Source organism: Sapajus apella, unplaced genomic scaffold (assembly GCF_009761245.1).
Source record: "Sapajus apella isolate SASKATOON/1434 unplaced genomic scaffold, GSC_monkey_1.0 scaffold116, whole genome shotgun sequence".
Classification (NCBI taxonomy): domain Eukaryota; kingdom Metazoa; phylum Chordata; class Mammalia; order Primates; family Cebidae; genus Sapajus; species Sapajus apella.
The window spans coordinates 3725745-3749079 of NW_022437056.1; the positions used below are offsets into that span (position 1 = coordinate 3725745).

At 43.7% G+C, this 23335-nt stretch overlaps 1 protein-coding gene across 2 annotated transcripts in view; it reads right to left on the reverse strand.

Moving 5' to 3' along the window:
- CSMD1 (CUB and Sushi multiple domains 1) overlaps positions 1-22824 on the reverse strand; it is a 2101842-nt gene extending 2079018 nt beyond the window's left edge. Inside the window, exon 1 of one of the 2 annotated variants that reach the window (XM_032260320.1) lies at positions 22243-22824. In XM_032260320.1, the coding sequence (XP_032116211.1) occupies positions 22243-22327 (85 nt within the window). In that variant the 5' untranslated portion in view covers positions 22328-22824. The remainder of the gene's footprint in view (positions 1-22242) is intronic. The other variant, XM_032260321.1, reaches the window with a different exon arrangement.
- Between the last annotated feature and the right edge of the window lie 511 nt (positions 22825-23335).

A 23335-nucleotide genomic window follows, 5' to 3' on the forward strand; every position in this document is an offset into this window, starting at 1 on the left:
GTGAAACTCCATCTCAAAAAAAAAAAAAAAAAGAGAGATACCATATCTGTATTCAAGTATGTTCAAGCCTATCTGACTAAAGAAAGAGTAATATCATTATAAGTTGCTCCTGTAGGTGGAAATGAGACTTCACATGTAGGAGTTATAGAAACAGAGCCTTTAGGGTTAGTACATACAGATGGAAATTTTTCTCTCCTAAGAGTCACAAAACCTTGGAATAGAACACTGATATGGTTTCACTCTGTCCACACCCAAAACCTCATCTTGAATTAGAATCCTCTACTCCCCACAGTCTACTTTGGGTGTGAAGGGGGAGACACCCAAGGGTGTGAAGGTGCAAGTCATCGAATTGTGGGGGCAGTTTCCCCCAGGCTGTTCTCGTGACAGCAAGTGAATTCTCATGAGATTTAATGGTTGGATAAGTGTTTGGGAGTTCTTCCTGCGTTCATTCTCCTTCCTGCTGCCTTGTGAAGAAGGTGCCTTCCTTCCCCTTCAACTTCTGACATGATTGTAAGTTTCCTAATGCCTCTCCAGCCATGTGGAACTGTAAGTCAATTAAATATCTTTCCTTTCTCAATTATCCAGTCTCAGGCAGTTCTTTATAGCAGCCTGAAAATGAACTGATACAGACACTAAGTGATATTCAAAGACAAAACATTGACTGTCTTTCAACAACCCTGAATTTAAAAGTTTTGCTCTAAGTAAGAAATTTTGTTTCTGAGATTGCAAGATTACAAACACATTTTCTAGCTATCTAAAAGACAGACAGCATGATGTCAGGAGCTAAGTGTTGCCTTGTTAACTGCTCTATCTCCTGAATGTTGCCCTGTATCTGGAACTAAGTCAAACTGCATAAATACCTGTTCAAGGAACAAAGCTACTACTGGGACCTACTAAGTAGGTCCAATTTCAAGATTTTAAGAGTAATCTTGAAAATACTGTACCTGAACCCAGCACAGCTGTCATTTTAAAAATTAAAAATCACTTGGACTTTCTGTGTGATTTGATGCCATTGTTCTATATTTTGTATATAGTAAAGAAGGTAAAATAAGGCATAGAACCTCAATTATCAAGAGTGCTTGGCCTATCAAAGGAAACTCATGCTACTGAATATGTGTTAAATATAAAAACATACCAATAAATATGTATTATTTTCTTTAATTATCCAATATCTTGCAGAACACTTTATTATTTTTAGTTCCTTTTTAGTTACTCCGAACATATTATTGATGGAAAGCATCCTTCTTGGAATTTAAAATGCTTGAGGGCAGGGACTTTATCGCATTCGCCTTAGATCCATGATAACCAGCAAAGGCCATGACTTACAGGTGAAGTCAATACAGTTCATTGAATAAACATTTGAAATCATTTCAGTAATGTATGTGAAATTTACTTGTAAATACTATTTGCTTATACTGAAGCATTACTTTCACCAGCGTGAGTTTTAGAAAATTTTCTAGCTCTTAAATTATAGACTTTCATTTGATAAAATAAAAAATAAAACCATAGAAACTTTGTTGAATTCTATAGAATCCTGCAGAGTTTACTTCAACTCAATGTAGTAAAGGCTAGAAAAAAAAACTCCATAATCAAACATAAAACTGACTTAAACTGTTCTCTAATTTGTATCTCTACAAATCTTCCAAATGCCATTAAGTACACTCTATCCAAGAATAATACCAATTGTCCTGACCACGAGCAGAGCTCTCCAAGGCTTATGTTGTGATAATAGACTTCCTGATGTGCATTTATTTATTTTTTATTCACCCAAAGCTGTAAAAGGGAAACTTATAATTTTATGTAATAGCTTAGCTTTCTCCAAACTGACTATGGGTACAGAAAAACCCATTATTCTTTTCATATCAACATAACAAAACCAACATGGTCACACCTGGCTGAAAACATTTTTCTCCAAAGTCTGTTTGTTTCTTGGAATAAAAAGGAAAACTAATTTTTAAAAAGCAAAGTCATTTAATAACAAGCCATCCAAAGCAAGGAAGTTTTAGATTAGCCTCTCTGGACATGGAATGATTGCTTAATTTTATTTTTTGAGACGGAGTCTCACTCTGTTGCCTAGGCTGGGGCATGCTGGTGAGATCTCACCTCACTGCAACCTCTGCTTTCAAGGCTCAAGTGATTCTCTGGCCTCAGACTCCCAAGTAGCTGGGATTACAGGTGTATGCAACCATCACACCCAGCTAATTTTTTTTTTTTTTTTGTATATTTAGTAGAGATGGGGGTTTCACCATGTTGGCCAGGCTAGTCTTGAACTTCTGACCTCAGGTGACTCACACACCTCAGCCTCCCAAAGTGCTGGGAATATAGGCACAATGTTTTATTTTTGAAGAGCACAGCCTCACAATGTTTCACATGTCAGTTAACAATCGCAATATTAAAAGGTTCCCTTGATTACCTCCAATATGTGTATTTGGAGTCGAGATATATATAAATTTTTGGCAGAACATTAGGAGACACAGGCTGTATATAAATCACTATGTTGATGGAGAATGATCATTGCAGGAAAATTATTTTTAGCATAATAACGTGAAAGTTAGTTCAGGGTGTACAATCTTTGGAAAAAGATTGGAGCTGACTTTTATTGTATAAGTATCAACATATATGTATTTTTAAATTCTGTATACGGATGCAGGAATATGCAGTTGGAAGGCATGTAGAAATGGTGATTAAACTCAGAGACCTCACAGTAAGACAGCCGTTGAAGAATAACACCTTTGGTCTTTGCTGTGCAATCCACAGCATGTGACCAGAAGGAGATATTTTGTGCATCAAACCCTCATCAGGAAAATATCAGATGGTAAAATACAGTATTGAGCTGTCTCCCAATGATGATGTATGCTATTAAGTACTATAGCTATGTTAGAACTGTATCAGCTTCCACACAAATCATCTATGATGGTTAATGTTGGTATAATGGGGTTTGAACAGAGAGACAAAGACAGTATATTCAAGTCCAAAATTTAGATAGGGTACTTTGTTTATTTACATATGGATGCTTTTTTTATTTTATGTATGGATTTTAAAAATATATATATGGATGCTTTATATATGTATTTTTAAATTTATATATGGATGCTTTTTCCTACAGCTCTACCAGTAGGCATTCACATCCAGCACAGACTGGGGAAGGAGGCTTCTCCCCAAAAGCTACAATAAACATTTATCTACCAAGAAGGGCCGGGTCCACATAATAAAGATAATCAGTCTTTATCAATCAATAAAGGTAACCAACGTGACCTAGTTGTTCCAGCAAATTAAGCTGGAACCAAGGTCCTACTATTTTTAATTCACCAGGGTGAGTTTTTTTCTCAAGGTTATGAAAATATTTAAAAAGTCTAAAGTACAATTAATTTCAACTTATGCTAATTAAAGGAAATAACTGCTGTATATCATTTAAAGAGATACTGTAGATTATTGAGTTAAATGCATTAGCAATAAGAAAAGAAAAGGAATTATTGCATACACACTACAACTATTCCTGGCTGGAAGCAGCCTTACTGAATGTAGGCTACTTTGCTTTAACCTTCTAAGTATGTATTGATTGATCTGATAGTCACTAAAAATACAAGTCCAATTAAATCAGGGCTGAAAGTGAAAGACCAAACCAATTATTTCTCAGATGAAGGAACTGAAGCCCAGAAAAGTCCCCAAACTGGAATACAGTGGAGTTTGGACTAGAAACCCCATCCCTTAGTCTCCAGGTAGCAGTACTGTATCTAAATAGAACAAGTATTACTCTCAAGTAAAGTAATGGTGATTTAAGAAGTAGGCAATGGGCCATTACCACTGTGAGCTCTTCAGGGCTTCATCTGATGTGCTGTGTCAATAAAGACATGGCCAGCTGTTTCCATAATAACCACTATGACCACCTGTGGCAGAGTCATGAATAGTGTATACATTTTTCTTTGCAATAATAGAAAAAAGCACAGTAGATACTGTTTCCTATGTCGCTCAGATTGGCCATATCTGATAAAACATAATTGTATTTACTATGAGAAAATGTTCTTGAAAAAGAAATAATTGTACAACAGACATTCATGCCATTCTGATTTTGACTGGAGTTTTTGTTTACTGGCAGGTAATAATTTCTTAAATGTGAGGTCAATAATTGGTTGACACGTGTTCTCAGTTATTAGTGGGGCCTAATCATTGGATAAATATAAACATAAATAAGGGCAGAACAGACACTGGAGGACACTAGAGGCGGCACAGCAACAAGGGCTGAAAAACCACGTACTGAACACTACACTCACTACCTGAGTGACAAGATGATTCGTACCCCAAACCTCCGAGTTATGCAAAACACTTGTGTAACAAGTAACAACTTGTTTACAAATACATGGGGTAGCTGCCTCAGAAGTTGCAGCTGCTCCTTCTCTCAGCTTATCTTAAAATAATTACCTGTTTACATGCTACGTTAAAGTAATAAAGGCGTCTTAATGAAATGTAAGGAAAGTTAGTTCTTAAATATAATTTTCATAAAAACATATAAAAACTGACTTTGCGATTTTTATTTGTTTTAATAAGCCCCACCCCACGTCCAGCATGTCCTTGTTGAAAATGAGCTTCACCTTAGAAGTGAACATGATATGGTATACCGCACATCACTTCCTTTCACTGGTGTCTTTTTTCATTAAATATTCATTTAAGTAAGTGCCACTTTAGGGCAACTGTGCTTAAAGAAATAGAGAGGGGCATTGCTGGTCAGCTATAAACATAAAGAAAATCCTCCAGAGCATCAAGTGCATTCTGAAGCAGAGGAAGGAGAGCACATCCTGCTGTCTTTCTAATAGTGCAATTTGTCAGATGTCTCCCATATGTATTCGAACAGACCATATTAAATGCTGGCAAAGTGCTCATTTTTATATCACTTTTAGTAGCAACAGTTATACTGGTGTTTCGCTCAAGATGGAGCACCTTTATATCCATTGCTGGCCCTTAAAAATGTTCCTATAGCATTATTTGTTTTGTAATTTTCCTTGTTAATGATTTTCTGTCTATATTAGTTTATATTTAATTGAATGCACAGCTCCTTCAATAAAAGCAAAATGAGGGCAAAACTCATTCTGCAAAGGTAAGTGTGGAACTTCACATTCTATTCCCTGAAATAAGGCAAGAAGGGTTATGCCCATCTAACCTTCATGGAAAACGCAGCACCACTTACCCCAGGCCCACTGAGTAGCTCTCCCCATGGCACAGGTTGGAACGATTTCAGGCTGGAGGAGACTGTTGTGTGTGAGGGGTGTGTGCATATCCACGGACTCACGCACACTGGGAAAGAGGGTCTCTTTTCTGGGCTTTGTTCACGTCGGCGTGAAAACTTCAGTTCTCAGAGCTCCTGTGGAGGTCCCACGCACGGGGAGTTGCTCCAGCCCGCCTTTGGGTGGATCTCGCGGAAACCAGTCTCCTGAACACGCACCCACTCACAGCTGATACCTACTCCACGTGCAGACCCAGCTGTCTTACTTGTCGACGTGATGGTTAAGCAAGCCCCTCCTAAAGAGATCCCATTTGAAAACGAAGCCCCAAATTAGTTTGCAGCCAGGTTCACCTGCTGAGGTGAATGCACTGAAAGTGAAAGACATTCAGCCTGTCGCAGCACCTTTATTGAATAAATATAGGGCTGGCCTGATAGGAATAGTCTCAGCACAGTGGAAGAAGAGCCATCATCAATCCTTAATCCACTCATTCATCCACACAGTCAAAGAGTGTCCAGTGCCCAAGACCGCACAAGCCATTCCTTTCTGAGGGCCCTGCACACGTGCTGTCTTTGCTAGGTTTCCCTGTAGATACGCGCTTGGCCACAGTTAGTGTGAGAGAGATACACATTCACTTTGATAGCCAGACTCGGCGTACCTGACTTGGAGAAATTTGTATTGCGACCATGGCCACTCGAGTTCTAGGTAGCCTATTCCAAAGGTCTCAGTGACGTGGCCCTGGAAGAAACAACTAAGTTTAATGTGACAGTTTGGGATTTATTTTTATACTATAGCTTGGGATCTCACATATGGACGCCCTACCCTTTAAGATCTCACTGCAGGTATTCAAAGGGGGAGCAGGCTGCTGGAGGCACAGCGCCTTTTTCCTCAAGGGTCCCTCGAACTTGAGTCAGGACACACCCAACTTAGAATCTTAAGGCAGAAGGAAAACGCCAGACAATACCGAGTGTCTTAACATTATTGTACCCTCCTTGTTTAGTTGGGGTGAAGGGTATGTTTAAGTCAATGAATTGGGCACTAATGATTTTAAAGATTTTAATAAACCCAGAGTCTCTGATTTCACTAACGGCTCCTCACCTTCAGAAAGGTAACATATTTACTATATTGCCCAGCAAATAACTAAATTAGCTGTTTTTCAAATTGCTTCTTTGGCAACTCACACCATTTAAAACGCTCAAAATAGCTGCAGATACTTTCCTGAACAAAACTAAGCAGTTAGAAAAATATATAAATCAGACAAGGTGGCTCATGCCTGTAATCTCAGCACTCGGCAGGCGGAGGTGAGTGGATTGCTTGAGGTCAGTAGTTTGAGACCAGCCTGGCCAACATGGTGAAACTCCATCTCTACTAAAATAATAAATAATAATAATAATAATAAATTAGCTGGGCGCGGTAGCGTGTGTCTGTAATCCTAGGTACTTGGGAGGCTGAAGCAGGAGAATCTCTTGAACCCAGGAGGCAGAGGTTGTAGTGAGCTGAGATTGTGCCATTGCACTCCAGCCTGGATGATAGAACTATTGGGAAAAGTCCGCACCAAGACATCAGGATCTCCAGAAAAAGTAACTCTGGAGAAAGTAGTAGCAAACTTTAAAAATCTACTTTGAAGAGCGAAATTTTCTGTTAGTTCCTTTCATTGTTCTTTTCATATCACTTCAAATTTCCAGGCCTTCCTGGTGTTCAATGATGTTAAAACATGTCTTTTCTAAGTGACTCTACTGAGTCGTTAATTATATTCAAGCTAAATTTCATGTACAACTTCAAATGATGAACTTGGAGGCATGTCGCATAGAACTGAGTGTCTAACTTTTTTTTTACTTAGTGTAATAAAATAGCTGGTCACGTTTATTTAAGCTTAGCAACAGCCATGCATGGTTCTGTGCTTTTTTACATCTGTTTCTTCATGTAATCCTTATGATACTGAGCACAGCTGGCATTCTCTTTGTAAAGAGAAGGAAACCAAGTTTCGGGAAGTCTAATATTTTCCAAGACCACATGCCATAAGGAGCAGGGGAGACTGAACTTGGGTTTAGCTCCATAGTAGACACTGTCAAAGGCATACACGGCAGCCTTTCTGAACCTTTTGAAACCCCGAGTCTGTGAAATAAGGCAAATTATTTCTATCACAAGATACTGTCTACCTAAAGAAGGAGCTAGTTTTCACTCTTTTGAAGTCATTTTGTCCTTCAGTCTATTTAAATCATTAACAAATCTAAAAATGCAATTATCTAATTGTGCTCCTTTGAGCAGTCCTCAAAAAATATGTTGGTGTGGTAAAAATGTGTTTAATTCTTCAGAATTAAGTATTCTGTAGTGACAAATACACACATTGAATCATATCAATATAAAACATATTAACTAGTTAATACAATGTTATCACAACAATGTATTTTTCACCTCAAATAAATTACTGTCGTTTAGTATCTAACAAAGTATTAAAACCTTTCACAGGCACCCAGTGGGAGTTCTGTGGTACCAGTGATGACTCTCAGCCATCTCCTAAGCTTCCAGATTGGAAATGGTGCTTCTGCAGCTGCCTGGGGAATCCTAGGTTTCACATTGAAGGCCAGGACTTTCCTAGCATGCTGCCCTCCCCAGAGTGTGGCCAGGAGGGCTGTGTGCCTATTACAACAGTAGACAGTCAGTGCTTCAGTTGCGCTTAGAGTCCCAGCAAGGCACCAGTGGAGGTGGGGTGGGGACAGAGAGGGAGGTGTGGTCTGGAGCGCTGGGGAAGGAGTTGGCTGGGGAAGGAGGCTTTCAAGAGGCATGTGGGCCTCCTGGGAGCCACACTGTAAAATGAAAAGAGAATTCCTTACACTGAGCTCTGCCTTTTGGGTGAGATACTGAACTTCTCTGGACACAAATAAATGAGAGACTTGAATGTATTAACTGGATGGTCACTTTGAATTCAAAAATCTTACCTAGCCAGGTGTGGTGGCTCATGTCTGTAAACCTAGCACTTTGGGAGGCTGAGGCAGGTGGATTGCTTGAGATCAGCAGTTCAAGACCAGCATGGACAACAGAGCAAGGCCTTGTCTCTACAAAAAAAAAAAAAAAAAACTACAAAAAATTAGCTGGGCGTAGTGGCATGGGCCTATAGTCCCAGCTGCTTGAGAGGCTGGTGCAGGAAGATTGCTTGATCCCAGGAGGTCAAGGCTGCAGTGAGCTGAGATCGCACCACTGCGCTCTACCCTGGGTGACAAAGCGAGACTCTGCCTTGAAATATATATATATATTTATATATATTAAATATATATTATATATAAATATATATACTTAATATATATTTAATTATCTATCTCTACTTTGCCCAACAATTTGGACTAGTAAGAGCAACCTGTCCTTTTTTTCAAGTAATTTTTTTAATTTAACAACTGTTATTTTATTTAGAGAAGGTTGACATAGTTATTCAAAGTAACCAAACAAGATTTAAGCATGAACACGGTGATGTGAGCATCTTTTCAGATATTTCCCATGTGCATAGAAGGAGCCTGCCTTTTCTGTATCTGAAAGTGGGATCGACATATAGATATTATTTGCAATGTCCAACTCAATACTTCACCATGGAAATACATTCGTGAGGGCAGTACACTGTGTCATTCAACAATTTATCTGGCTATTTTAGGATGGTAAACATTTAGGCTCTGTCCAACTTTCAGTAAGAGAGAGGGGGCTACAGTGAATAAGCCCCTATTGCAGCAGGATGTATTAACTTCCTAGATGAAAGCATCTGATCATTTAGAATTTGGCTGATGGGGCCGAATTATCTAATTTTTCTAGATATACAACAAGACTATAAGGGAGTGGCTTCTCTGTGCACAAGCAAGACTCGATATCAGCAGTTACAGTTTCACAAATGCACTGAGGGAAAATGACCATGTTTAATGCACTCAGCTTCAATCAGTTATACGCTTGGGAATCTTTTCCTATATTTATTATTTATGTTTGTTCTTTCTATAAAATAACTTTTTATACTTAATGGTTCCTAAGCTCTTTGCTTACTGATTGTGAGATTATCATTTTCTATTATTTGTCTAGAACAATGTGGTGAACAGACTCTTAGGGGGCCCACACAGCACCCCCACCTGCTGATGTCCATGCCCTGGTTTTCTCCTTGACAGTGGGTGGGACCCATGGCTTGCTTTCAACCAACACAGCAAACTGACCGTGATAGGCTGTACGTGAGTCCGTGTACAGGATTATGTGATTACATATGACATTGTAGCACCCAACTGTGGAGTCTCCCTCTCACCAATCTGTCTCCCCTAAACCCCACTCCTAATCTGGCTTGACCCATGCTATGAAGTCCCAGGTGACAACTACATGTGGCCACCAGGAATTGATGGTAAACTCTAGCCAAAGTCAGCAAAATACTTAAGCCCTCATGCCTACAACTGCAGGGGACTGAATTCTGCCAGCTGCCCAACTATCTTAGAAGTGGATTCTACCCCAGCTGAGCCTCAGGTGACAATGAAGTCCCAGCCAACACCTGATTGCAGCTTTGCGAGACCTTAAGCAGGGACCCAGCCAAGTTGCCAAGCCATGCACAGACCCCTGAACCACAGAAACTATATGATAATGCATGTGTGTTGTTTGAAGCTGTTAAGTGTGCAATAATAATGTTACAACACAGTAGTTGGCTAATACAAAGAGTATTCAAATGGAAGATTGCTCCCCAATCTGTCCTTCCATGTAGCTCCGTTTACCAGCTCTTGAGTTGTTCCTGGTGGCATCTGGTCCTGCAGAGAGGATAAACCTGGGTAACAGAGGACGCTATGAAATTACCTTGCTACAAATACTGTTGGCTTTCTGTCTCTCTTCCTCATTTTGGGACAAAGAATGAGTATTGTCATTAAGGGCATTAAAAAGTGGCTCAAATCTTTTATTCTGATTTTAAAGCTACAGTAAATGACACCACATTTTAACTCAGGCACTTTTTTCTTTCTCATAGGCTCTGTTCTTAAAATATAAAAGGTAAGAAGAAATGATAGCCACTTCAACTTGTCATATAATACTTTACTGTATTTTTATATGGACTCTTTTTAAAAGACCTATTATTGTCCACCCGTCATAAAAACCGAAAGGAAAACACATTCGCTAAGAGACATAAATCATCCCCCAAAGTTCTGCTTGGCTGTACCTCTCATACTTTCAGGTCAGTAGACGCCTCATCTTTTCAACACTCTGACAACATTCCCCTTCCATGTCTTTTGTTGCCAGCAAAGAAGCCTGGAAAGGTAATTTTGTAATTGCAGTTGTAAAAGAAAGAGACTGATTTGTCCTTCTTTGTTCCATAATCCTCTAATGTAATTATTTAAAATTAAAAAGCGAAGAGATAAAATAGTCATGAAGATCAAAATGACAATTGAAGGCTGGCATATCTGCTGAACAAGCTCTAAGATTATTAAATTATTGTCACCAGAAGAAAAAATGCAAACACCTCAGATAACTTACTCCGTATACAAAGAGAAACAGTCAAGAAAAAGAAACACAATTGAATGAAATAAGCATGGCAAAATAATACCTTGAATATAGGACTTCAAAGCTAATTATTTTGACAAGTTCTAATCTCAGTATGTGAGTAAATAAGCAGGCACAGTGACTTGAAGAAATCTTTTCTGATACCTTCCCCAGGTCAGCTGTTTTCATAAACTGTTGATGACACATTAATTTGAACTCACTAAAAATAATGGTTGGAATCGGGCATATTACATAGGCTGAGAACACGTGTTTATTTATTAAAGAAACAATGACTGTGTAAGAAACCAGAATGTTGCTTGGATACTTGCAAGAGCGCCCTTCAATGCTCCAGGACTTAAAGATTTATGAAGTCAAGACAATGTAAACAAATAAATGAAAAATCACCAAACAGGAACAACTTTTTTTTTTTTTTTGACATGGAGTTTTGTTCTTGTCACCCAGGCTGGAGTGCAGTGGTGTAATCTCGGCTCACTGCAACCTCCGCCTCCAGGGTTCAAGCAATTCTCCCGCCTCAGCCTTCCGAGTAGCTGGGATTACAGGTGCCAGCTATCATTTATTCTTTTATTCATTTATTTTTACGAGCTATTTTTTTTAAAATTTCTGGTAGAGATGGGGAAGAACAAAACATTTTTAAAGGACCCTAAACCTACGTAATGACTAACGACTTTTAAACATAGTAACTGACAAAAATAATTTAGATCAAGTAGATGGGGTGATTAACATTTGAGAGAACTCGAAGTGGACTCAAAGCTGAGTGGGCTTGAGTCGGATGGAATCAAAGCTGAAAATTACAGTCGATGAGGATGAATGGAAAACTCCTCAAGGGAAGGTATAGTTAGGATGTGCCTGGCGTGACTGAATTGGAAGTCACAAGGGCAGAGCTGAAAAGACCGATTGTGAAGGACTTTGAAAGTCAGCTTGGGAGAAGCGTGCTGTACCCTACAAAAAAAAGCATATACAGCATATAAGAAAACAATAAAAAAAGCATATAAGAAAACAATATACATCACCAGTAAATCGCAAATTGCTTCTCTTTCCACTCAGCATCCTCTTGGTATTACATTTTGGAAGTCATTACAAAGGCTCCAGACCAGTAAGAGTAACAGTCACAGGACTACAAGGGAAAATGTTTAAAAATTTCCAATGTTCTAGCTTCCAATAAATAGATGATGTTCAAACAAAGGTTTGACCCCTTGGCTGCATGAGAGTGGAAAGGAGGAAGGCCTCACGTAAGTTGCATATAAATCTGAATATTTCAGGGACTGGTTCCAGGAGATCAGCTTTAAAGAGCACTGAGTGAATGTCTGAGAAGGGGCACCTGGGGTCCACAGAGCATCAGCGTTTCTGGGTTCATTTACATGCTTGATATCAAAACTGGCCCTCAATGAGCTATCAAAAAACAAAAAGGTTTATCTGGCTGTTCCTAGGCGGCTTCTCCTCGACAGCCTCATCTTCAGTTCATGATTTTGATCCTGCTCCCTTTTTTTCCATTCTTTTGAGATAGATTAGGGTGGCTGTTGCCTTTTGTAAAGGAGAACGAACTGGCCAGGTAGATGGAGAGAACAAACCACGTGACAGTGTACAAACCGCACCCAGGACACGTGGGTAGATGATCCTGCAGCAAGGACGACTAACAGCAGAGGGGAAAACCCCCAGATTCCCGCCAGCGCAGAAACCCATGCTTAGTGTCCTTGGGCTGACCTAGTCTCACTGGACTAGTAAAGACCACACCTCTGCGTAGAGAACTAAGATGCTAGTGAGCCATGTGATGTATCTGCTAGCATGCAGAGCAATTGCACATGTGCACCCAGAAGGCTCCCAGCAACACGCTTCACTGCAACGCCTACCCATTCCCTCTTATCAATAGTTTTATAAGCTGCCCATAAAGGGAATTTCCCCAGCATGAGACAGGAGTGTCTCATCCTCAAGCAGCCTACAATGACCCAGCTTTCAACACACACTTTGGTTGTTCAATGAACTTCTTTCATGCAGTGGAGTCAAGAACCTGAATGGACACCCCCGACAGCACTTTGAGGTTCCATAAACTTTCAACTACCAATAGAACCTCCAATGGATACCTGACAGTAATGTGTCTATCACATAGCCTAATATTTGACTAAATACAAATTATGTCATGTGACTCTAGTGTTCTCCTGAAGTCAAAATCGAAACTCCTAGGAAGCACTCAGAGATTCAGTTTCTTTCTTAAAAATGCGACGTAGCCGTGGAACACCACACAGCCATAAAAAAGGACAAGATCACGTCCTTTGCAGGCACATGGATGGAGCTGGAGGCCAGTGTCCTTAGCAAAGTAATCCAGGAACAGAATAGCACATGTTCCCACATGTAAGTGGGAGCTAAATGATGAGAACACATGGACACATAAGGGGAACAACACACAATGGGGCCTGTCAGAGGGTGGAGGGTGAGATGCTGGAGAGTATTAGAAAATATCTAATGGATACTAGGCGTACTGGCTTGGTAATGATATAATCAATACAACAAATCCCATGACACAACTTCATATCCTGCACATGTACCTTGGAGCTTAAAAGTTTTTTAAAAAAATGTGGGGTAGGTGAATGGGAAGGGCTCATAAATTACAGTTATACTGAATTGAGTATTTCATTTGGCATATTGCCATACTTTTTTAAGTGAGCAAAATTATTACTACAATCCTTTCTAAGAGTCAAGTCTTCCCAATTCTCTTCCTTATTATCCCCAGTCATCATTGTGAAGGATCATATCAGACTAAAAATGTGTATATCTTCCCTAAATTACAGTAGTTCTACCCAGATGACATTAATCAATAGAACGAATTCCACCTAACAGTAACAAGATGACTGTTCTAACCTGCATTTCCCTTGATATTATTTATACTTTTTTAAGTATTGGGAAATATATTTAAACTCCATCTTGTTTCCATGTAAAATGGAGGATGGATGTTGAATAAGTGAACTGCAACCTCATGAATACAGCTAAAACCATAAGACAAAAAAAAAAAAAACCCTAACAAATGGAATGTCTTATGTGGTCCATAGTAATTACATTTTATAAAGAAAGGGGAAAAGAGACACAATAAGAAATGCAAGACATTTGTAGTGCGCAGAAAGTTTCTGACCAATTCAGCTAATATCTTGTAAAAATGTGACCCTTCTTAGTTTGCCAAGGTCTCTCTTCTTTTTGTGAGGTGTCGATCACACCTTGCAATGCTGAACTGTCCCAGCTGTATTATACACCAAAGTATGCTACTTTCCTACCAAATAAAAAGGATAGTTTGAAATGTGGTGACTAAAATTGTTGATGGATTTTGAACACTCATAAGGCCCATTCTTTGAGACAAAAGTGAAGATCTCTAAGTTCAATGGAATCCACCATTTTCACAGGAAGTGCAAATTTACTCAGAACGCTGCCAGGCAAGATTTTAGGAGCCACAGTTATGTAACCTATCATTGGGGAGATGTAATTTTATAGAAAGGGGAATGCTGAGAGTCCCCCACATCCTTTACAGGAATGTCAACTTCATGTAGAAAATTATTCATTTGTTAGAGATCAATGAAGACACTTTCTGTTAAAAAAAAAAAAAAAAGAAAAGGAGAAAAAGTTTATTTAAATAGATGAATAGGCATTCTTCAGGCATCTTGAAAAGGACTGCCTGGAATTTATAATTAATTTCAAAGGATTTTCATTCATTAGAGATCACTCTCCAAATAATTCAAATTCTAACTTAACATTTAGCCCTTTCTTATATAACACTAATGATATCAGAGTATACTAAACAGTAAAAGAAAAAAATAATTCACTCAAACAGTATTTTTATATGAAAGAGCATAATTATCCCTTGAAGTCTTACCATAATATAAACATTACAGACAAGGAGTTGTTTGAATTTCTGCTTTGTTAAAAAACTATTTTTTTAAAAAAAGGAGATTAAACAGCATAGAATGATGAATACCATAATAGAGGCACTGATGATAAGGAAGAAATCTTCTGAATTAGTTGCACAATTTCATAGTATAGTGTATTCATCACGAAATCAGTGTGAGCTAATTAGTCTGGGACGTATTAGTAAATAAGTTATTAGGTTTTGATGCCTTTTATTGAAAGGAGGGTAAAGAGAGATGACAGTTTGATAGACTGTACCTATCTATATTTAAGATATATAATATAAAGATAAAATTTATATACAGATAAATACATAAGTATACATCATGTATTACACATATATAAATATATCCATTGCAATTTTTTACCATCTCTAAGTTAGAAGCCATATTTTACCACACAACCTGGTACCCAATGTGGCATTTCCTACGTGAGATTACATGTATTCTCTTTATCAGAATTACCTGGGGATGGGCGTGGGTAGTAAATAGATTTCTACCTCCATCCAAAATCGACTTAATAGAGAATCACTTGGAAAAGAAGCCACGGAATTTGCACTGAATTAATATTGAAACAAGTAATTCTTATGCACACAAAGTTTACATGGAGTATTCAAAGACTCTGCTTCATGCCCACCACAACCTTGACAGCTTTAATGATAAAGGTGACAGACATGCTCAGAACAAAAAGCAGAGGGTTGCTGAAACACTTCAGGAAAACGCTCAATGCCTTGCAAAGTTGCTTCAGTTCTGCTGGGGTTCATGGTTGATAATTATCTGAATAATTCAGACAAAAAGTTGTAGTTATCTCCATAGTATCCCTAGCATATTAGATTTTCTTGAATTTTATTTAGGTTGAAGCTCTCCAACATATATCAAGCCAAAAAGTAAGAAATAAAAAGCACTGGCATCTGACTGATATTTTAGACAATTTAAAATATTGAGTGTCAACTTGATTGGATTGAGGGATGCAAAGTATTGTTCGTGGGGGTGTCTGTGAGGATGTTGCCAAAAGAGATGAACATGTGAGTCAGTGGACTGGGAGAGGCAGCCCTGCCCTCGGTGTGGGTGGGCACCATCTCATCAGCTGTCAGCTTGGCTGGAATAAAGCGACTCTTGCCGAGTTTTCCCGTCTTCATCTTCCTGCCGTGCTGGATGCTTCCTGCCCTCGAACACTGAACTCTAAGCTATTTATCTTGTAGACTATTGGACTTAACGCCAGCGGTTTTCTGGGGGCTCTCTGTCTTCTGGCCACAGACTGGAGGCTGCACTGTTGGTTTCCTTGCTCCTTAGCTTGCTGACAGCCTTCACCTTGTGATCCTGTGAGTCAGTACTACTTAATAAACTCCACTTTATATGGACATGTATCCTATTAGTTCTGTGCCTCTCGAGAACGCTGACTAATACAGTGAGAAAAACTGGGAAGTGACACCAACAATTTCATTCCTTCATGTTTATGTTTTCTTGATCTCATGTCCGTTGCAATGGCAGCTTTTAAGACGTAGCATTATATGCATTACTTTCTACTTTACAAAGGATGAGGCAAAACTACATTAAAGTTATGAACATTAAGACGGAAGTATCACATTATGAGCATCAAGTACCAAATTATGAGTATTAAGATGAAAGGATCAAAGTATCCAAGTATGTTTGGGGGGAATGAGAACATTGAAATATTCTTTTCTCTTTTATAACTTTTGCCAAGCTAAAACTAGCTCAGGGTAAAGCAGATTTCAACCAGTAAACTGCAAAATATGTCAGTAAAATATTTATTTTTAACAAAAAAAAGCCTGCATAATTTTTTTTTCTTTTCATTCCCCAAAGAAATTTCAGATGGAAATAAGTGTTGCCACTGTGGGTCAAAGTGACACTGACACTAACTGAAGTTAATTTGTTGAAATGTTATTCCTTGGTGGGATGTTTACAACACATTTAGAGTTGGTGCACAAGACAGGGGGCCTAATGGATGATGAACTCTCTTATCTCCATAGAGCAATGATATTTGAGGGTAAAGAAAGATTCTCCAACTTTCCTAAACCACTGATGGCATTTTCCTCTCCCAGAAAGTACTGATTGATACAAATGGTTTAAAGGAAATTGCAGCTGAGCTCAGAAAAGAGACATGTTTCACACTCTGCATCCAAAGAGGTTGATCTGCTGGAGTAAAAAACAAGGTATGCATTATTTCCGGAAAGATCCTGGTGATCAGTCAATTTCAATGGGCTCACTTATACAATGTGCTTCTATTCTTTTTTCATGTAAAGGAAGTTTTAATTCGGTTACTTACCAACCTCAGCATCAAGGACTAAAGTCCATCCAAAATCCAGACATACTGGTTAATCAAAGGTCACTTAAGGTCATTTTTAAGTCCTTATGGAAAAGAATTCCTTCCTTCCTTGCATTTAGGCATAAATACCTAAGTACACTTATTTGATTTGTATACTGATCATTTGTTCTGGAATGAACAACCAGTGTGCTAAGCACAATGGTCATGTAATTGAAGGCAATGTAAAAAGGTTGAGTTCCTTGAGGGCTGATTCATTTCAGTAGAGCCGAAACATCTATTTCTTAACCTCAGGTTGCATATTCAAGCCAGTCTTACAGTTGAAAAAAAAAAGAAAGAAAGAAACTACGGCCCCGGGGTTGCCATGGTGGCTGTGCCAAAGTGTCACGTTGCTTGGACTTGATGTCTGCCACTGTTGGTCTCTGAGTCCAAGTTCCTACTGTCCTATCCTAGAAAACAACAGGCTTGTACCATTCCCATACAACCCAAAGATACAAATACTGTACACTGTGGAACATCTACGCCTTCACTCAGATATCCTTCTCTGGTTTATTAGTTGATCAAATAAAACAAGTTTAAAAAGACATACTTGACATCTGCTATGTGCAACTACACATGCAGCTTTTCAGTTATCTTACAGAGGGAAGTGAGCTCAACCAGAAGACGTACAAAAGGCCAAAGGGAAAATGTAGCTTAAATGGCATGTATGCAAGTTGTAATGGCTTATTTCCACTATGAGCTCAGCAGAAAAACTACCAGAGGCACATTTAAAATTCAGTGGAATCGAGAGTATTTAATATGCCACTTGCATTTTGACAGCTTAGAAAAGTCTACATTGGGTTTGCTGTATCTTCTGCTTATAAGCAGGAACCAGCCACGGAGCCTTTGTTGATCTATTTCTTAAAGGAAGCAGAACCATTTTCTTGACATTTTCAAAGCTGTGTTGGCGTTTGCTTGACACAATAAACTGGAGAGTAAGGAAGCATTGCCCCCCGGAGGAGCTACTTTTGCCTGTAGGAACTTCAGCACTGTGGCTGTGGCAGTCTTCCTACCAAGGATGCTTGGCCGGCTGAAAGCCAATATAAAAATAGCCATTCCCTCTGCTCCAGAGGCCTCTGCGGGTGAGATGCTTGAGACGTGGGGGAATTCTACTACCCTGCTCTACCCGCCATTTGCCTCTCTGGACTTGTTTGATGAGACCTCATTGCCCTACTATTCAAGTTTACAAAACCTGTCACTTCCGAAGAAAGACTCCTCTTGGCTTACCTTTTCAAGCACTTAAAACCCCAAGCTACTAACTACATGAGTGCTCCAGAAGCACTGAAAAGCTTTCTGCTGAACAGTCATCATAATTAATAATAATATCCTGACAATGCAACAAGAAAAAGACATGATCTGCTCACCAATACAGAGATATTAACTTCATTTTAAGTGGTTAGGTTTGTTTGTTTGCTTGTTTGTTTGAGACAGAGTTTTGCTTGTTTCCCAGGCTGGAGTGCAATGGGGCCATCTCGGCTCACTGCAACCTCCGCCTCCTGGTTTCAAGCTATTCTCCTGCCTCAGCCTCCCAAGTAGCTGGGATTACAGGCATGTGCCACCATGCCCGGCTAATTTTGTATTTTTAGTAGAGATGGAGTTTCACTATGTTGATCAGGCTGGTCTCGAATTCCTGACCTCAGGGGATCTATACACCTCTGTCTCCCAAAGTGCTGGAATTATAGGCGTAAGCCACCGTGCCCAGCTCACTTTTTTAGTGCTTGATGGGGATTTGGGGTTTTCTGTGGCAGTGTCTTCTTTGCAGCAGTGTCCTGACCTCCTCAGGAGGAAGTATATGTTGTGCGGCTCTGCCATAAAGGAATTTCACATCCTTACGTCTTAGCATCCTTCTTGGTGGGATGAATTTTTAATAAGGCAACGCACCTAAAACCATGCATATCTCTCTCTCGATGGAGTTATAGGGTTTCTCTGGAAATTCAACAGTGCGAGCTCATATCTCTGCTGGGTGTGTCAGAGTATGTTTGAGTTACTTATTTTGAGGAATGCTCTGCCTTTCTCTTTCCGGCTTCTTAAAATGAGGCTACTCTGGCTAGTAGTGTTATGTACTCCCTTTTAGGATGCTTTATGGGAAACTAACTGACTGCAAATACCTGTATTCTCATGGCTGCACATATGCAAAACACAACTGAGAAGCAAACTTTGTCCAAACAGCCAGTAGATCAGCCCCAGGTAAAGGAGCAGATCTGAGCCAGCGCACACGGAATTAACATTCCTATTTACTAGATGATAATGCTTACTCTTCCCCTAGTCCCTGAAAAGAGGCATTTAAAGAGATACGCGCACTTGAGACTCAAACCTTTACAATGCCATTAAAAATCAAGAAGTAAAAGGAAAAATCCCCAGAGAATTCCCGACACTCCCAACGCTTTATTGAAGAGTACAGCATCAGCTGAAGCTGATACTCCGGTTCGCACAGTGGCCGGTTCCAGTGACCTCAACTGCGGCTGCCTCCAGCCTCACGACTCCGCAAGCAGGTCACGAATTAGGGCCCCCGCATCAAAAACTCTGCGCTTGCCTTGGTCACAGCGGGAGCCGCCACCTGGGCGCGTGCGGCGCAGCTGCCCTCGGCAGTGGCCGGGCGCCCTCCAGCCGGAGCGCTCCTGCTCGGGAAAGCCCTGCTGTGCGCAAGCGCCTCGGGTAGATCTGGAGCCCGGAGCCCAGCGCCGACGCCCCCGGAGGAGGCCCGATCTTGGTTCCCTGGGCTTTGCTGGGCACTGGGAACAAGACCCCGCTCCAGTGGCCGGGGCGCACCAACCGCGACTCCGGTGACGGCGTCACCAGCCCCCTCCCTGCCTGTAGCCCCTTCTCAGGCGGCCTTAAGCGCTCACACTTGACCCCGCAGGCGCGGAGGAGACGCGGACCCTGGTGCCCGTGGGGTTAATGAAGGAGCTCCACGCACCCACCGCCGCCTGGGCCAGACAATAGCGCAGTGAGCGCCGCGTCCGAGCGTCCTGGATCCCCTCCGCGCGCACACACTTGCGCACACACAGGCATGGCTACAGCTCCAAGCACAGGCCAGGGGCCTGGGACCCGGGGCTCCACTTCTCGGCTTCTGCAGCCAGGCTCTGGGGCCTGCAGCGCGCCAGGGGAGCTCTCTGCCAAGGGGCTGCCCCGCTGGGCCCGAGGCGCCCAGGACTTTGCAACCACCTGCCCCGTTCGCCCCAGAATCTGGCTGTGCCGCCCCCGCCCCCTACCTGCCCCTCCACACCCTCCCTCCGGTCTCCGCCTCCGCCTCCGCCTCGCGCTGCAGCCCACCCGCGTGGGGGCGGAATCCGCCCGGCACACACGTGTGCGGATTATTAAGCAGCCGAGCCAGGGCTGCCGCCGTCTCCACGCAGCAATCTCCGCTAATTGCGGGGGAAGGGAGCCCGGAGCGCGCGGAACTCGGGGGAACCGAGAGTGCGCTCAGGGGCTGAGTTGCCTGCCTGGGAATGAGGAAGCCCCGGGCCCAGATCCACTGGGATTGCAGGGGAAGGGCGGGAAGTTTTGCAGAGTTGCGTGGCAGGTGTTTCCTCTTCACGCAGGGTCTTGGCTGGAAAAAGCCGGGTCCTGTACCTTGGGCTCCTGCCCTTTCCCCTGCGACACACAGGCCCCTGCACACCTCCCAGGGCACAGCCCTCTTTGCCCATAGACTTTGGCTGCCTCGCCTTCCAATTCCCAGCCTGTCCAGTGCCGACCAGAGGCCGCCGTCAACCGGGCCCTGCTCAGCCGGCGGTGCTTCCGCAGAGGCAGCGGCCAAGGCGTCCAGACGGAGCCGGGCGGGTGGGCAGAGGGTCGGAGTCTGCGGGAAGCTCCCCAATCTCGAGGGACCGCGAGCTTGGGTGACGGAGAGCCACCGTGTGCGGTCCCCGGGATCTCGGGGCTCATTCCCGCAGACACCCCTTGTGAGAGTGGATGCCGGTGAGGAGGAGCTGGCGCCTAGGGGTCAGCTCTCTCCGATCCCTGGACGCCCAGTCGAGACCAGCGCCGGGAGGGGAAGCCCAGCCGGCAAGTCTCTCCCCCGCTCTCCGGGCGGATCTGGAGTTTCCTAATGAACCAGATACAGTCCTCTTTCGCCCTGCCAATCACTCTTCCATCTGGACCACTGGAGGAAAAGGAAATGGGTGGCAAAGAAGATGGAAGAATCTAGAGAGGAAGGGGAAATGTTATGAAGGGAAAGAAGCAAGTGACCATAAAAAAAAAAAAAAACAAACATAGGATTAAATTCCATCCTTTAAAAATGAAACGAAAGAAAAAACCTATATAGATACAGATATTCTGGGAATGTCCATGGAAGTGCTGATTGATAGACAAAGCATCTAAGGAAGCTAAAAATGGGGACAGGGGCAGGTATTTCCAGTGTGAAAATCAATCAATATTCTCTCTCTTTCTGTCTCTCTCCCGCTTTCAAGAGGGAGCTTATTTTCTTTCCCGTAGAACAGGCAAGTGCACAAGCTCTTACCAGCCTTGAGGTCGCAGCCCGTAGGCTACTTAGGAAAAAACATTCCCCAACTCATTCGGGGAGAAAACCAAGTTCACAGAGCCCCAAGCCCCAGGAGGCACCCAGAGGAACTCCTTCCCCTGACCAGGGTAGAAAGAGACCACCCTGCTTCCACGTTGAATGTATGTGACTTGGAAGCCGGTCCAGAACTCCCAGCCTGTTTCACGCACCTTGCCAACACCTTACAACTTGCAAGGAGCGAAGTCCGGGGGAGAGGAGGACGGGGGCGACCTTCCCGAGGCAGCTACTCCTCGCCCGCTGAGGTCGTGGGCAAGGGAAGGAGGAGCGGAGGAATGGGGTGTACGGGTGGGAGGAGGCCGGGCCGGCGGAGGGCTTTGCCTGTTGGTACCCAAGCCCCCGGAGAGAGCCCGAACTTTCGAGGCCGGCTGCACTGGGCCGCTTTCCCAGGCGCGTCGGGTCCGGGAAGAAAGTCCTGGGAACTGCCCCCCAGCCCCCCCGCGACCCGTGGAGTCCGCGTCTCGGGGGAGGCAACGCCACCCCGCCGGAGCGCAATTCCAGCCCGACTCGATTTCGGTTCCTTTCCCCCTGACCACCCGCACCGCCGAGAACAAGAGGCGTCTCCTTTTAGCTCGGGCGACGGGGAAGGAAGGCACGGCGGGTGGAGCGGGGGCCCAGGAGGGCTGGGGAGAGCGCGATGGAAGCGCCCTCCCAGGCATCGCGTTCCCCGAGCGCCGGCGGCTGAGCAGCGCCCGGCAGAGGCGGCCACTCCATGCCCTGCGGTCCCCAGAACCCACACTCGCGCCCGCAAACGGGGCCTCCGTGGGCTCCCGCGCTTCCCCGGCCGGAGCGAACCCGCCTTACCCTTGGCTGCAGTGAGGAGCCTCGCGCACAGCACCAGCAGCCCGAGGAGCAGGAGCGGCGGCTGGAATCTCCTCCGCGCAGTCATGTCTGCAGATACTCCACGCGCACGCGGCACGGATGGCTCCTCCGAGGAAGGCAGGGTTACCAGCGCAGCCTGATGATCACCCGAGGGCAGGGCGAGCAGGAGACGGAGCCCGGTCCCGAGATCCGCCGCGCATCCGACGCCTCCCGCAGGTCTGGGCGCCCGGCTCGCCTCCCTCTCATAGCATCGGGTCCCGACCCTCTGCAGGGCTGAGAGGCTCCGAGCGCCGAGACCCGGGCGGGCTGGCTGGCGGCGCCGTGGCCGGGGCCGGGGCCGGGGACGAGCCGGGCAGGAAGGCACCAAGGCGGCGAGGCTGCGGGAGGGGCGAGGCGGGGAGAGGAGCGCGCACAGCCGGGAGAGACCTGGAGAGGAGGCAGCTGGAGAGAGAGCCGGCGAGTGGGAGCTGCGGGGAGGGGGGCGCGGGGGGAGGAGAGAGCCAGTCGAGAGAGAAAAGGCGGAGAGCGCGGAAGACGGGCTGCTAGTGGCACAAGGAGCCGCTGCCGTGGCGGCTGGACTCAACCATCCCTACCCACAGAGAGGGGACCGAGGCTGGGCACGGCGCAGTCCCAGGCACAGCCAGCCTCGGGGCCTCGGGCGGCCCGCACCACGCCGCGCTTCGCTCGGCCTCCGCGCAGCGGCGCGCAGGCTGGAGAGAGGAGACTTGTTGGGCGCTCGCGGGTGGGGGAAGCCCACGCCGCACACCAGGGAGGAACCACGCAACCCGGCAACTCGCGCAAACTGGAGGGCGTCTGCAGGGGCAGAGGCCGGCCTCCATCCTCTCATCGCCCTTCCTGGCTGGCCAGAGAGCGGGCCCCTGCGAAACTGAGATCAGAAATGCAGGTGGAAAGGGCACACGCTTCAACTCCAAGGGAGGGATATATTAAATATTATATATCTATGTACACACCATATACACACATACACAAAATCTTTTGCAAGATGGACTATTTGCGAGGAGCTACACACATTTACAAATTTCCTGACTTCGGATTGTCTTAGACTTAACCATGC